Below are 12,703 nucleotides of genomic sequence, written 5' to 3'. Positions count from 1 at the left end.
CCTCCTGACAATATGTCCAAAATATGAGAGATGAAGCTTAGCCATGCTGGCCTCCAAGGAGCACTCTGGTTGCACTTCTTCCCAAACAGAGCAATTGGTTCTTTTGACAGTCCATGGCACTTTTAGTACTCTCCTCCAACACCACAACTCAAAGGCATCAATTCTTCTATTCACTGTCCAGCTTTCGCACCCATATGAGGTTATTGAATATACCATGGCTTGGGTCTACACCTTAGTCCTCAAGCTGACATCTTTTGCTACTCAACACTTTAAAAAGTTCCTGTGCAGCAGATTTGCCCAATGCAATACGTCATCTGATCTCTTGACTGCTGCTTCCACGAGTGTTGCTAGTTGATCCAAGAAGAATGAAGTCCTTAACAACTTCAATCATTGAATACTAGAGGTTTAAAATTAGAGAAGATTTGTGTCAAGTTTGTATCCTTTTACCATACATTTTCAGTTTGTGGAGTCCTGGTGTGGGACTCTGGGATAGTGCACGAGATCTCAAGGTTGATTTGAACCACAACGTGGGCGGTTCAAATTCACTAGTTGCTCCTCAGAAGCCCTATAAAAGGTCACTATGAGTCAGAACTGACTCACGGGCAACAACAGCAACATTCAGTTTATATGCTGAGCAAATAATCTGAGAAATTGAATTATATGAGGAAGAACATGGCATAAAAATTGGAGAATAACTCATTGACAATCTGTGATATGCCAATGATAAAACCTCACTTGCTGGAAACTAAGTGGGCTTGAAGTATTTTCTAATGAAGATTAAAGACTACAGTCTTCTATATGGATTGCACTTCAATGTATTGAAAACAAAAATCCTCAAATTTAGACCAATAAATAACATCATTATAAACAGAGAAAAGATTTAAGTTGTCAAGGACTTCATTTTGCTTGTGCTATTTTTGGTCTCCTCCTGTTCTGGAATTCCAATCATGCATAGATTATTCCTCTTGAAAGTGTCCCACATACATTTTGATTCCTTTATTTTTTGCCTGATTGCTCCTCAAACTAGTTAGTTTCAAGTGTTTTGTCCTCTGTTTTGCTGATTCTGTCATTCCTTGACTTAGTTCTTCTATATCCTTCCCATGAATCAGTATTTCTGACATCTTATTGTTAATCATTTGGGATTCTAGTTGCTATTTTTGTATGGTTTCACTGTCTGTTTAGTCACACTGTTCTTGCATTGTTTACTGAATTCCATTAGAATGTTGTCTGTGTTTTTCTTGGACTTGTCTGTGCTTTCTTTGGTCTAAGTTTCCCATGTTGTTGTTAAGTTCCGTCCAGTCGGTTCCGACCCAGAGCGACCCTGTACAGGGTTTCCGAGGGTGTAAATCTTTACGGGAGTAGAAAGCCTCATCTTTCTCCCGCGGAGCGGCTGGTAGTTTCGAACCGCTGAACTTGCGGTTCACAGCCCGATTCGCTCTGGTAGCGTAGTGGTGACGAATCGGGCTGTGAACCTTAAGGTCAGCGGTTCGAAACTACCAGCCGCTCCGCGGGAGAAAGATGAGGCTTTCTACTCCCGTAAAGATTTACACCCTCCGAAACCCTGTACAGGGTCGCTCTGGGTCGGAACCGACTCGACGGCACTTAACAACAACGAGTTTCCCATATATGTTTTTAAAATTATGTATCCTCAAGAAGGTTTTCTGCCTCTTTACTTTGGTCAATTGCTTGAGCCATCTTGTCCTATTTATTTATACAATTTGATATTATCGAATTATATAAATAAATTATATAAATAAACTCCTGTCTCTGAGAAGTTAAGGAGTTATTTTATTTATTTACTGGTTTTATGTTTGTTTGCTTCATCCTCTGTTTTGTTTGTTCTTTATATGTATCTGGGTGGGCTTGATGGGCATTCTTTTTGGTGTCTAATCTGGTAGGCATTAGGAACTTCTCATCATTTGAAAGAAGTGCTTTTAGCAACTATTGGATTGTGTTGACCATTTCTTCTGAGGTGATATGCCTGGAAGTCCAGTTACCAGGTCTGGTTGCAAGGTACACTCTTTCCAATCTCAGGGTTATGGCTACTGAGGGTGTGTTTTGCCATTTGATAGGTGGTCAAGGTGAGGGTATAAGGGTTCCTGGTCTCTATGGATGGTATGGAAGCTTGCCTCACTGATGGCCATGGCAGGAATGAGGGGAGGAAGGGGCTCTCACCTCTAGTCATCCAGCAGGTGGTACAGGAACATGAGCCACCAGTCAAAGGGGAAGCAGGGCAGTGAGGGAGACATGGTGAGACAGGCACACCAATAGGCAGTGCAGCAGTGAGCTGTGAATTCCCCAGTGGGTGATGGCATGCATGTTGCCAATCACCAATCTGGTGGTACTGGAGTAAGTGTTGCTGGCTGTCAAGGCAGTGGGGCAGTTCCTGGTAGGAATGCACCCCACAATTGGTAGAACAGTTGGGGTATACAATGTAAGGTCTCTGAGCGCATGCATCATTGGCTGCCTGGGTATCAGAGTGGCAGAGGTGGAATCTGACATCCTGGGTATGGGAACTCACCCTATAGACCACTGGCTGGCTGGCATCACTGGTCACAGGGTGAGTGGATGTGAAGAGGAGCACACATGGTCAGGGGAAGGGTGGTGAGAGAGTACTGCTCAAGTCACTGGTCACTGGTCACTGGTCACTGACATGGGACATGCTCTTTGGAGTGCTGCTAGCACTGACTCAATGCAGGGGTGGTGGGCATGGATATTTGGAGCCTAGTGTCTCCAGACATCACTCCAGGAAGCCTTCCCTCCATGTAGGTATTCAACCCAAATGGCCAGGGGCTATTGCTGGTGGATAACAGAGTTCTGTCCCTGTTTTATGATTCCCTCCTTACTCAGTGATCACCTGCAACTCTTGCCCTCCTTCCTGCACTTTCATATCTTAAATCTGGTTCCTGTTCTGCTCACTTTGTTTTACTCCATGTTTATATCTCCTGTTAGGGATTCATGAAGCTACCTTCTCATCTTGAAACACTGATTGTATTATCTCAAGATAGCCACATTGCACCAGACCAGTTAGCAGGGTACCCACAATACTTAGGTCTTCTTGCTTCTTGTTTTCATCTAGTTTTTCCTTCCATTTCCTGCTAATTCATCCTCCTTCCATTTCCTGCTCAGGGTCCCAAGACCTCTTTCAAAACATGTTTTTGTTATAGGGGAATATTCCACCTTCCCCAGTTTTTTTGAATTAAGTGTTTTCAGCTTAATTTCTGATTCTGTAATGGGTGATTGAAGAATTCACATTTTTCTAAGTAGACTGGCATGAAAGGAAGCATTATTATTCAAGTAAAGGTATTTGGTAAGCATGGGGTGGTATGGCTAAATTTGCCAACTGATACTTTACTTTGGTATTTTAAATGCTAGTCTCCGAGAGAGCATATAGACAGATACTGTTATAGAAAGCACTGTCACTCAAGAAACAATTCAAGTGATATTCATTTTATCTCTACTCTACTGGCAAAACATTGTAGTCTCCATCTCAATTAAGTCAAATGCTTGTTACCTACACACACCCTATGACACTCAACTGTTGTTGTTGTTAAGTGCCATGGAGTCAGTTCTGACTCATGGCGACCCTGCACAGGGTCCAAGGCTGTAAATCTTTATGGGAGCAGAACGCCTTATCTTTCTCCCTCGGAACCGCTGGTAGTTTTAAACTGCTGACCTTGTGGTTCACAGCCCAATTCGTAACCACTACACTACCAGAACTACCACTCAACTAGCCCATTGTAAAACTGTAGAATCTAGGAAGATTGACTGCCCAATCTTGAAAGCTAATCTTGTCTGATTAGCTATTTTAGGGCAGGCACTACAGCCTGAACTACATCTTTGTTTGCTTTCTCAGTGCCATGGCTTATGGGATGAAGACGACATCATTGAAGGTGACATCAACAAGGACGAGTCAGAAGATGAGCTCTCACTCAGTCACAGCAGAAGGGACTCCTGTGATTCCCTGAAGTCCATCAACCTGGGAGCCTCAGTGGAATCAGTGCATGTACACTTCCCAGAGCAGCAAACCAACATGCGGAGGAAGAGCTCAAGCGACAGCTCTCAGGCATCCCAGAGGTCCAGCTTTTCTTCAAACAGGTCCAAAAGAGGTATCTATCATAGTGCATCTCTAAGACGGAGCATCTCCCAACACTGTCTTTGTTTCTGGTGCAGTGGGTAGAGGCAGGGAATTTGTTCTGGGTGCTATCAGGAGATAAATTCTGTTGTGTGAAAGATATTGTTTGCATATCATGCAGACACAAAGTCCAGTCCCAACATGGTTGTGCAATGTGTCATCCCATTGATCACAGCACCCAGTTCTACCCAGGGTCTAGAGTTTCAGCCACTTGTGAAAAGTGACAAGCACACCACCTCATACTCAGGACACGAAAGCTATGAAATCGTACCCAGAGATCCTGCTGGTGTGTGCAGAGTGCTACAGGTGTATTTTGAGAATGTGTTTAGTTTTAATCAGTGGGAACTTTTAGCTAAAATGTATTGCTATTTTGTAAGCTAGTTATTAATTTTCTAATAATAATGAATATGATCAACAGGTTAAAATGTGTGTGCTGCAAGTGGCCACTGCTTGAGGAATTGGGCTTCCACACTTGTGGTATGATGTTCAAAGCTTCCCAATATACCAATGGTATATAATCATCCCTAGAACCCATTCAGAGCAGACACTACCAGATCGTGCCATGCCACATCTGACATTTCCTATTCTCCTTGACCCACATGGAGCAATTTAACCTGAATAGGGGTGACAGGAGATTAGAAGAAAAAGGAAGACACAAAACACAAATGATTTAAGTAAAAGTTGAAACCAGGTGGGATGCAGCACTCTGATGGAGATACTGTGACATAGACCAAATGCAGCAAGTTTATTTTATACACATATCAAAGGAAGTGGTAGGGGCAGAGAAAAAAGTGCAAAAATATCTGGTGTTGTTTGTGCATGCCGTAAGCGGGACTTTATCAGAAGAATGTAACTTGTGGTTGCTAAAGAAACAGAAATAGAGTAGCTAGATGTTTATGCAGACTGAGCTGAAGGTCATGGCTGTGTACAAGGAAAAACTTTGCAAGTTCCTTTTTCCCTGAGGCAGGCTTTGCAAGTTCCTTGGGGAGCAGCCTGACCTGGGCACAGCCCGATTTTCTAGACCACAACTGTTCAGTTGCAATCCTTCGGTTAAACTCTCCCCAAGTCTGAGACCTTCAGCTCAGTCACTCCCAACATCACCATCATCATTTTATAGTGAGAGAAATTAAGACACTGAGGAAGACACAGAACACAATTCCAATCTGTAAGGCCATGCATCTATTTGACTGTGGAAGCAGAGTGGAGACAGTGGAATACAAATGGCTCAGCACTGCTGTTAAGAATACCTGGGTGTTCCCATCGTCTTCAAACAGTTCTACACACTCCACATGCCATGTGGCTCTAGGTGCTTTTGTTATATGTATATGCTAACATACCCAGTTCACCACAATACATCTTGGTTTTTTTCTATTTTTAGGAAGTACAAGTACTCGAAACAGCAGTCAAAAAGGAAGCAGTGTTTTGAGCAGTAAGCAAAAAAGCAAAAGGGAACTCTATATGGAAAAGCTTCAGGAACATTTAATCAAAGCAAAAGCATTTACCATAAAAAAGTGAGTAAATGAAAATATTTTGGTTGTGCATTTTATTTTAGGCCAGGAGAATTTGTATATAATTTAGAGGTCAACAGTAGACCATTATCATGTTGTTTTTAAAATAATTTTTCAATAAGTGTGATTAATGTTTATGCTCATTGCATTGATAAAAATACGGTTTACTTTTATTCAAAATAGAGAAGTAATATGAAGGATTGGCAATAGATATTCCCAGGTACTATTATGACAAAGTCCAACAACAACAACAAAACCCAGTTGACATCTTGTCAACTCTGACAATGGCAACCCCGTGTGTGTCAGAGTAGAATTTTCCTTAATGGGGTTTTTAATAGATGATAGTTCAGGAGTATATCACCAGGCCTTTCTTTCAAGGAGCCCCTGGTCAATTCAAACTTCCTAATGTCTGGTTAACAGCTGAGCAAGTCAATGGTTTTCATTGCCCAAGAACTCTGTCAAAAAGCTAGTAGCCAGCAAAATGCCTAGCCCCCTTTCCACTATCTGGTCAACAGAGACACGCAGCAGGCAGGATCTAGAATGGAAGAGGGGCAGCAGGCCTAGGGCAGAGCCATGAATGGGCCACATGCTGTCACATAAGGGGAGTCCCAGATGGTGGTCCTGAGGCCTAGTGTGCTTTCACCCTCCAGCATAGCCTTGAATTGCCAGCAGGAGTGACAGCATTAAAAACAGAGAGCAGAGGTAGACAGGCAGGCCTGAGCTGGAAGGATGTGGTGTGAAAGGACAGAGCAAGGTGCAGGCATAGGAGCAAAAGGGAAAGTGGCACCCCATTTATACCAAGTCTGGTCCTCTGAGCCCAGGCATCTTCTCAGTTAATTTTCACCTGGCCCTGCGAGTCAGGTATTTTCTTTGTACATTTTATAGAAGAAGAAACTGAAACATAGTGCCTGCTCAAGGCCTCACAGGTAGTAATCAAATACCATTGCAAAGCAAGACACCAAGTTTAGAGGGCGTTATACCAGTATAGTGTGCTTCAAGATAATCAGAAACCTGTGACACAATTGCCAGAAAGAACTTTTGTAGTGATCTTGGCATGAGGGCAGTGGTAGTTCATGGTAGAATTCCTGCCTGTCATTCAGGTGTCCCAGAGTCCTGGTATGGTGCTGTAGGATAAGCACTGGATGACAAGGTCAATTTGAACCACAAGGTCAGCAATTCAAACTCACCAGCCACTCCTTGAAACCCCATACAGAGTTGCTATGAGCTGGAAATGACTTGATGGCACTTAATAGCAATGCTGGAGAGTCAAGTTTGATTCCCTGACAATATATCTCATGCACACTCACCACCTATCTGTCAGAGGAGACTGGTGTGTGGGTAGGATGTCCTGGTGTGGTGCTGTAGAATAAACACTGGACCACAAGGTCACCAGTTCAAACTTACCTGCCTCTCCTTGGAAACCCCATAGAGTTGCTATGAGCCGGAAATGACTCAGTGGCACTTAACAACAATAACAACATGATGCTGGACTGATTTCAGCAGAGTTACAGACTACGATGAGCTAGGCAGAAAGGCAAGACGATCTGCTCCCGAAACTTAGCCAGTGAAAATCCTGTGGATCACAACAGATGATCCACACCCAATCATGGGCATGATGCAGGATGAGGTAGCATTTTCTTCCCATTTTGCATGAGATAACCATGAGTTGGGTGCCAACTCAGAGGCAGCTAACAATAACTACCTGTGCAATAAATGTATGCATACTTTCTGTCAGAGCAGAAGGCAACCCCAGTGGGTCCCACTGGGGCACTGGTGGGAACAAGGAATACAGGGCTGCTCTTTACACCTACTGATTGCAAAAGCTGGTCCTTTTGTTCTCCTGACACGGTTGGTGGGTCTCTGTTTTGCAGGACTCTGCAAATATACGTGCCCATCAGACAGTTTTTTTATGACCTCATCCATCCAGACTACAGTGCCGTGACTGACGTATACGTGCTCATGTTCTTGGCAGATACTGTCGACTTCATCATCATCGTCTTTGGTTTCTGGGCCTTTGGGGTAGGTTAAGATAATGCCACCATTCATCCATGTAATAAGGAGAAAGCTGACTCTTATGTGGTGGTACTCAGGCATGATGTGTTGTCTTTCTTCAGAAACACTCGGCAGCAGCAGATATCACCTCTTCACTTTCAGAGGACCAGGTCCCAGGGCCATTCCTGGTGATGGTGCTCATTCAGTTTGGAACCATGGTAGTGGACCGGGCTCTCTATCTCAGAAAGACTGTGTTGGGAAAGGTCATTTTCCAGGTCATTCTTGTATTTGGAATCCACTTCTGGATGTTCTTCATCTTACCTGGTGTGACTGAAAGGTAAGGAGCTAGAAACATGGGCCCTCTTTAATGTAAATACATTCCACAAGGTTATCCACATTTGCACAACAGAATCACAGATACAGGCAAAGGCCTGGCAGAGCAGCACCAAAGAACAGAAAGGTCAAAGATCCTAATCAGAATTAAATTCAATGTCAATTTACTGTATGAATTGATTCTTAAGAATAATTTAATTAGATCTCAGTTGCATTATTAGAAATAGAGTTTCTATTAATAGAAATAGAGATGACCACTGTAAGGATCAGAGCTCATGGAGGGAGACATCTGCCTTTGTTCCTTCGAGACATGGAGATGAAGTGAACCATGGTCATGAGAAGTCATGAAACCATGTCTTGTGAGGACTGGTGGGAAATGAGGGCTATTTAGCTTACTGGTAGAGGAAAACACAGGAATGGTAGGTGTGGATGGTAGTAGCATTCGCCTAGAGGGTAGTCATGAGGATTACACATAACAGTATTTGAAGATTACCTTGCAAGGGGCTTGGTACATGGTGGGGATATGTCAGATGACACTGTGTCTGTTGCTGCTGTTGGCATTGCCAAGGGTCAAAGTGGTGAGGGTGGGACAGGTAGGTGGGATGGATGGTTAAGAACAGAGCAGCCTAAAGTCCAATATGGCAGGGTCTGGCCAATCCTTGAAGGTGGCCACTGTCTCTCCCTGTGTCACCTTGCACTCTAACCCCCATGGATTTGACCTTTCTTCTGCTTCCAGTGTCACCTCCCACACTTCAAAGTCTGCCCTGCTCTCTTGTTATGTCATGCTCCCTCCTCCTCGACTCTCCCTCACCAGCCCACCATGCTATTTCCTCCCCATTCTTTAGTTCTCAATGCAGATGTCACTTCTTGTAGGTAGTCTTCCCACAATGTTGTTGATAAGTGCCATCAAGTCAGTTGTGACATGAGCGACCCTATATAACTATGGGTTTGAACTACCAACCGTGTGGTTAGCAGTCCAGTGCTGATCCTGCAGCACCACACCAGGAATCCAACAATATCACCCTAAAAAAGCAACTAAGTCAGTGTTTAACAAATGAATGAGTAATAAGCAAATGAAAAATGAAGTACATCATTATCAATGGGGAATAAACAGTTTAAACAGTAAATTTGTTCTTTATATCATATCTTGGTATCACTAAAATCCAAAGCTTATGAGCAACATGGCCATTCAAGCTGAAGGATGACTGTCTGTCAAGTAATGAAAAATGAATTTTACTTAGGTGACTCACAAACTAACTCAGATTGTTCATTTGAAAATTACTTAGAAAATTACTACTGAAGAAGAAACCCAAAGTTCACTAACCAGAGATGCAGTGTGGCTTTAGATGTTTAGGCTCAAATTTAGACTTTAATATGGGCAGCATTGTTTTATAAAAATAACGGTAGCATTACAAGTATCTTAAAAGGAAAAATAAAATTAGAACAATGTTTCCTGAATTTAAACTTGTCAAAAATAAATAACTCAGAACACCATAAGCACTGGACCACAATGTCGGTTTGAACTGCAAGGTCAGTGGTTCAAACTAACCAGCTGCTCCTCAGAAACCCTATTCAAGGTCACTATGAGTCAGAAACAGTTCACTGGCACTTAGCAACAACAACATGCAGGTTTAATAGAGAATTTGCAATTGGACAACATGTCATCATCATGTGAATCAGTGTTCTGGTTAATTATTTGAAGTTCTGTGTATTCTTGTGTGTCAGTCTGTAGTACTCTTGTGTGTTGTACTGTGGTAGTCTGCATAATGCTGCCATGCTGGAAACTTGACAACGGTATTTTATATACCAGCAGGGTCACCCATGGTAGACAGGTTTCAGCTGAACTTCCAAACTAAGACCAGGAAGAAGGAAAGGCAGACTACTTCTGAATGTTAGTTGTTGTTATTAAGTGCCATCAAGTCAGTTCCAACTCATAGCAATCTGTATAGTTTTTCTGAGGAGTAGCCAGTGGACTTGGGTTTGAACTGCCAACCTTGTGGTTCGCAGTCCAGTGCTGATCCTACAGCGCCCCACCAGGAGCCACCAAAAACCTTAAGAATAGCAGAAAAACATTATCCAATGCATGTCAGAGGTGGAAATATTATGAATAACACCAGAAGATTGTCAGATATAGTGCCACAAAATGCAGCCTTCAAGTTGGGAGACACTCAAAATATGCCTGGTGAAGAGCTCTCTCCTCAATGTAGAGTTGATTGTGATAACGTAAATGAAGTTAAGCCTTCAGGACTTTCATTTGCTGATGGGGAACACTCAAAATGAGGAAAACAGCTGTAAACATCCATATAATAACCGGAATATAGGTATGAATCTAGGAAAATTGGAAATAGTTAAAACTGAAATGGGATGATGCATAAACATTGATATCATAGACATTAGTGAACTGAAACGAACTGGTATTGGCCATTTTGAATCTGAGAAGCATATGTTTTACTATGCCGGGAACAATAAACTCAAGAGGAATGGCGTAGCATTCATCATTAAAAAATAATATTTCAAATCTATCTTGAGATACAATACTATCTGTGATAGGATAATATCCATATGCCTACAAGGAAGTCCTGGTGTGGCACTGTGGGTTAATGCACCAGACTGCAAAGCCGTTTGAACTGCAAGGTAGGCTGTTGGAGCTCACCAGCTGCTCCTTGGAAACCCTATACAGGGTCGCTATGGGTCGGAATCGACTCGACGGCACTTCACAACAACAACAAGGAAGACCAGTTAATACCACTAGGAATTGATGAATTCTACCAACTTCTTCAGTCTGACATTGATCAAACATGCAATGAAGATGGATTGATAATCACTGGTGATTGGAATGTGAAAGTGAGAAACAAACAAGAAAGGTTAGTAGTTGGCAAATATGGCCTTGATGATAGAAATTATGCTAGAGATCACATGATAAAATTTTGCAAGATCAGTGACATATATTGCAAAAACATTTTTCTAAAACAAAATAAAAGATGACTATACACATGAACCTCACCAGATGGACTGCACAGATACAAATTGACTACATCTGTGGGAAAGATAGAAAAGCTCCATATCATCAGCCAAAACAAGGCCAGGGGACTGGTTGTGGAACAGACCATCAGTTGGTGATTTACAAGTTCAAGCTAAAGTGAAGAAAATTAAAACAAGTTCATAAGAGCCAAATTATGATCTTGAACATATCCCACCTGAACTTAGGGTCCATCTGAAGAACAGATTTGATGCATTAGACAATAATAAGCAAAGACATGAAGAACTGTAGGATGACATCAAGAAGAAAGAAAAGGTCATTAAAAAGACAGGAAAGAAAAAATAGAAACAAACTCAACAAAGACACAGAAGAACTAAACACAACAATCAACTCATTGGACATCATAGATTTCTTAAGAGCACAATGCACATTCTTTTCCAGTGCATATGAAACATTCTCCAGAATAGACCATATGTTAGGCCACAAAGCAAGCCTCAATAAATTTTAAAACATCAAAATACTATAACCTTCCAGATCACAATGCTATAAAATTAGAAATCAATAATAGTAAGATCAAGGAACCAAAGATACATGGAATTGAATAACACCTTGCTTAAAAGCTACTGGGTACTGGTGGTGGTTATGTGCCGTGGAGTCGGTTCTAACTCATAGCAACCCTGTACAGGGTTTCTGAGGCTGCAAATCTTTAAGGGAGCAGAAAGCCTCATCTTTCTCCTGTGGAGTGGCTGGTAGTTTCAAACTGATGACCTTAAGGTTCTCAGTCCAGTTCGTAATCACTACGCTGGGTAATAGAAGAAGAAAAAAAAGCAAAACCACACACAACATATCAAAACCTTTGTTGTTGTTAGTGCCATCGAGTCACTTCCAACTCATAACAATCCTGTATAGGGTTTCTGTGGAGCAGTGGTGAACTTGAACCACCAACCTTGCAGTTCAAACCAACTTTGCAGTCTAGCGCATTAACCCACAGTGCCACAGTTCTGACACAGGAAAAGCAGTGCTTACTGGGCAATTAGGAGAAATAAATGCACACATCCAAAAAGAAGAAAGTACCAAAATCAACACATTAACACAATATCTCCAGCATTTAGAGAGAAAAACAAACAAAAAAACAGCAAAGTTAAGCCTACAGTCGCCAGAAGAAGAAAAAATAAGATTAGAGCTGAAATAAATGAATTAGAAAATAGAAAAACAATAGAAAGAATCAACAAGACAAGGAGTTGGTTCTTTGAAAGGATTAGTAAAATCAACAAACCATTGTCAAATCTAAAAAAAGAAAAGGAGAAGAGGCAAATACAAATCACTATAGGTGATACCACAACAAAATTAATGAAAATAAAAATGATAATAACAGAATACTATGAAGAACTGTACTCCAATATTTTGAAAATCTAAAATAAATGGATACATTTTTAGAAAACATGACCTATCTAAACTAACATAGAGTATAGTAAAAAAAATTAACCTGTAATAAAAGAATTAATCAGATCGTTTAAACAATTTACTATTCTACCAAACATTCAAAGAAGAACTGATGCCAATTTTACTCAAACTATTCGAGAACATCTTCACTGGCTTTAGTGAAGCCAGTGAAGATGAAATAGAAGAATTCTACCAACTTCTTCAGTCTGAAATCAATCAAACATGCAATCAAGATGTATTGCTCATTATTGGTGACTGGAATGCAAAAGTAGGGAGCAAAGAGGAGGGACCAGTAGTTAGAAAATTTGGATT

At 41.5% G+C, this 12,703-nt stretch overlaps 1 protein-coding gene across 1 annotated transcript in view; it reads left to right on the top strand.

Moving 5' to 3' along the window:
- PIEZO2 (piezo-type mechanosensitive ion channel component 2) overlaps window positions 1–12,703 on the top strand; it is an 861,527-nt gene that overhangs the window by 800,619 nt on the left and 48,205 nt on the right. Inside the window, exons 40-43 of the mRNA XM_006868690.1 lie at window positions 3,857–4,109; window positions 5,514–5,646; window positions 7,515–7,662; window positions 7,758–7,972. Of these exons, the coding sequence (XP_006868752.1) occupies window positions 3,857–4,109; window positions 5,514–5,646; window positions 7,515–7,662; window positions 7,758–7,972 (749 nt within the window). The remainder of the gene's footprint in view (window positions 1–3,856; window positions 4,110–5,513; window positions 5,647–7,514; window positions 7,663–7,757; window positions 7,973–12,703) is intronic.

Source organism: Chrysochloris asiatica, unplaced genomic scaffold, assembly GCF_000296735.1.
Source record: "Chrysochloris asiatica unplaced genomic scaffold, ChrAsi1.0 scaffold00122, whole genome shotgun sequence".
In the NCBI taxonomy this organism is placed as follows: Eukaryota; Metazoa; Chordata; class Mammalia; order Afrosoricida; family Chrysochloridae; genus Chrysochloris; species Chrysochloris asiatica.
The sequence above is the reverse complement of the archived record's forward strand: the minus strand, read 5'-3'. Positions and strand labels throughout refer to the sequence as shown.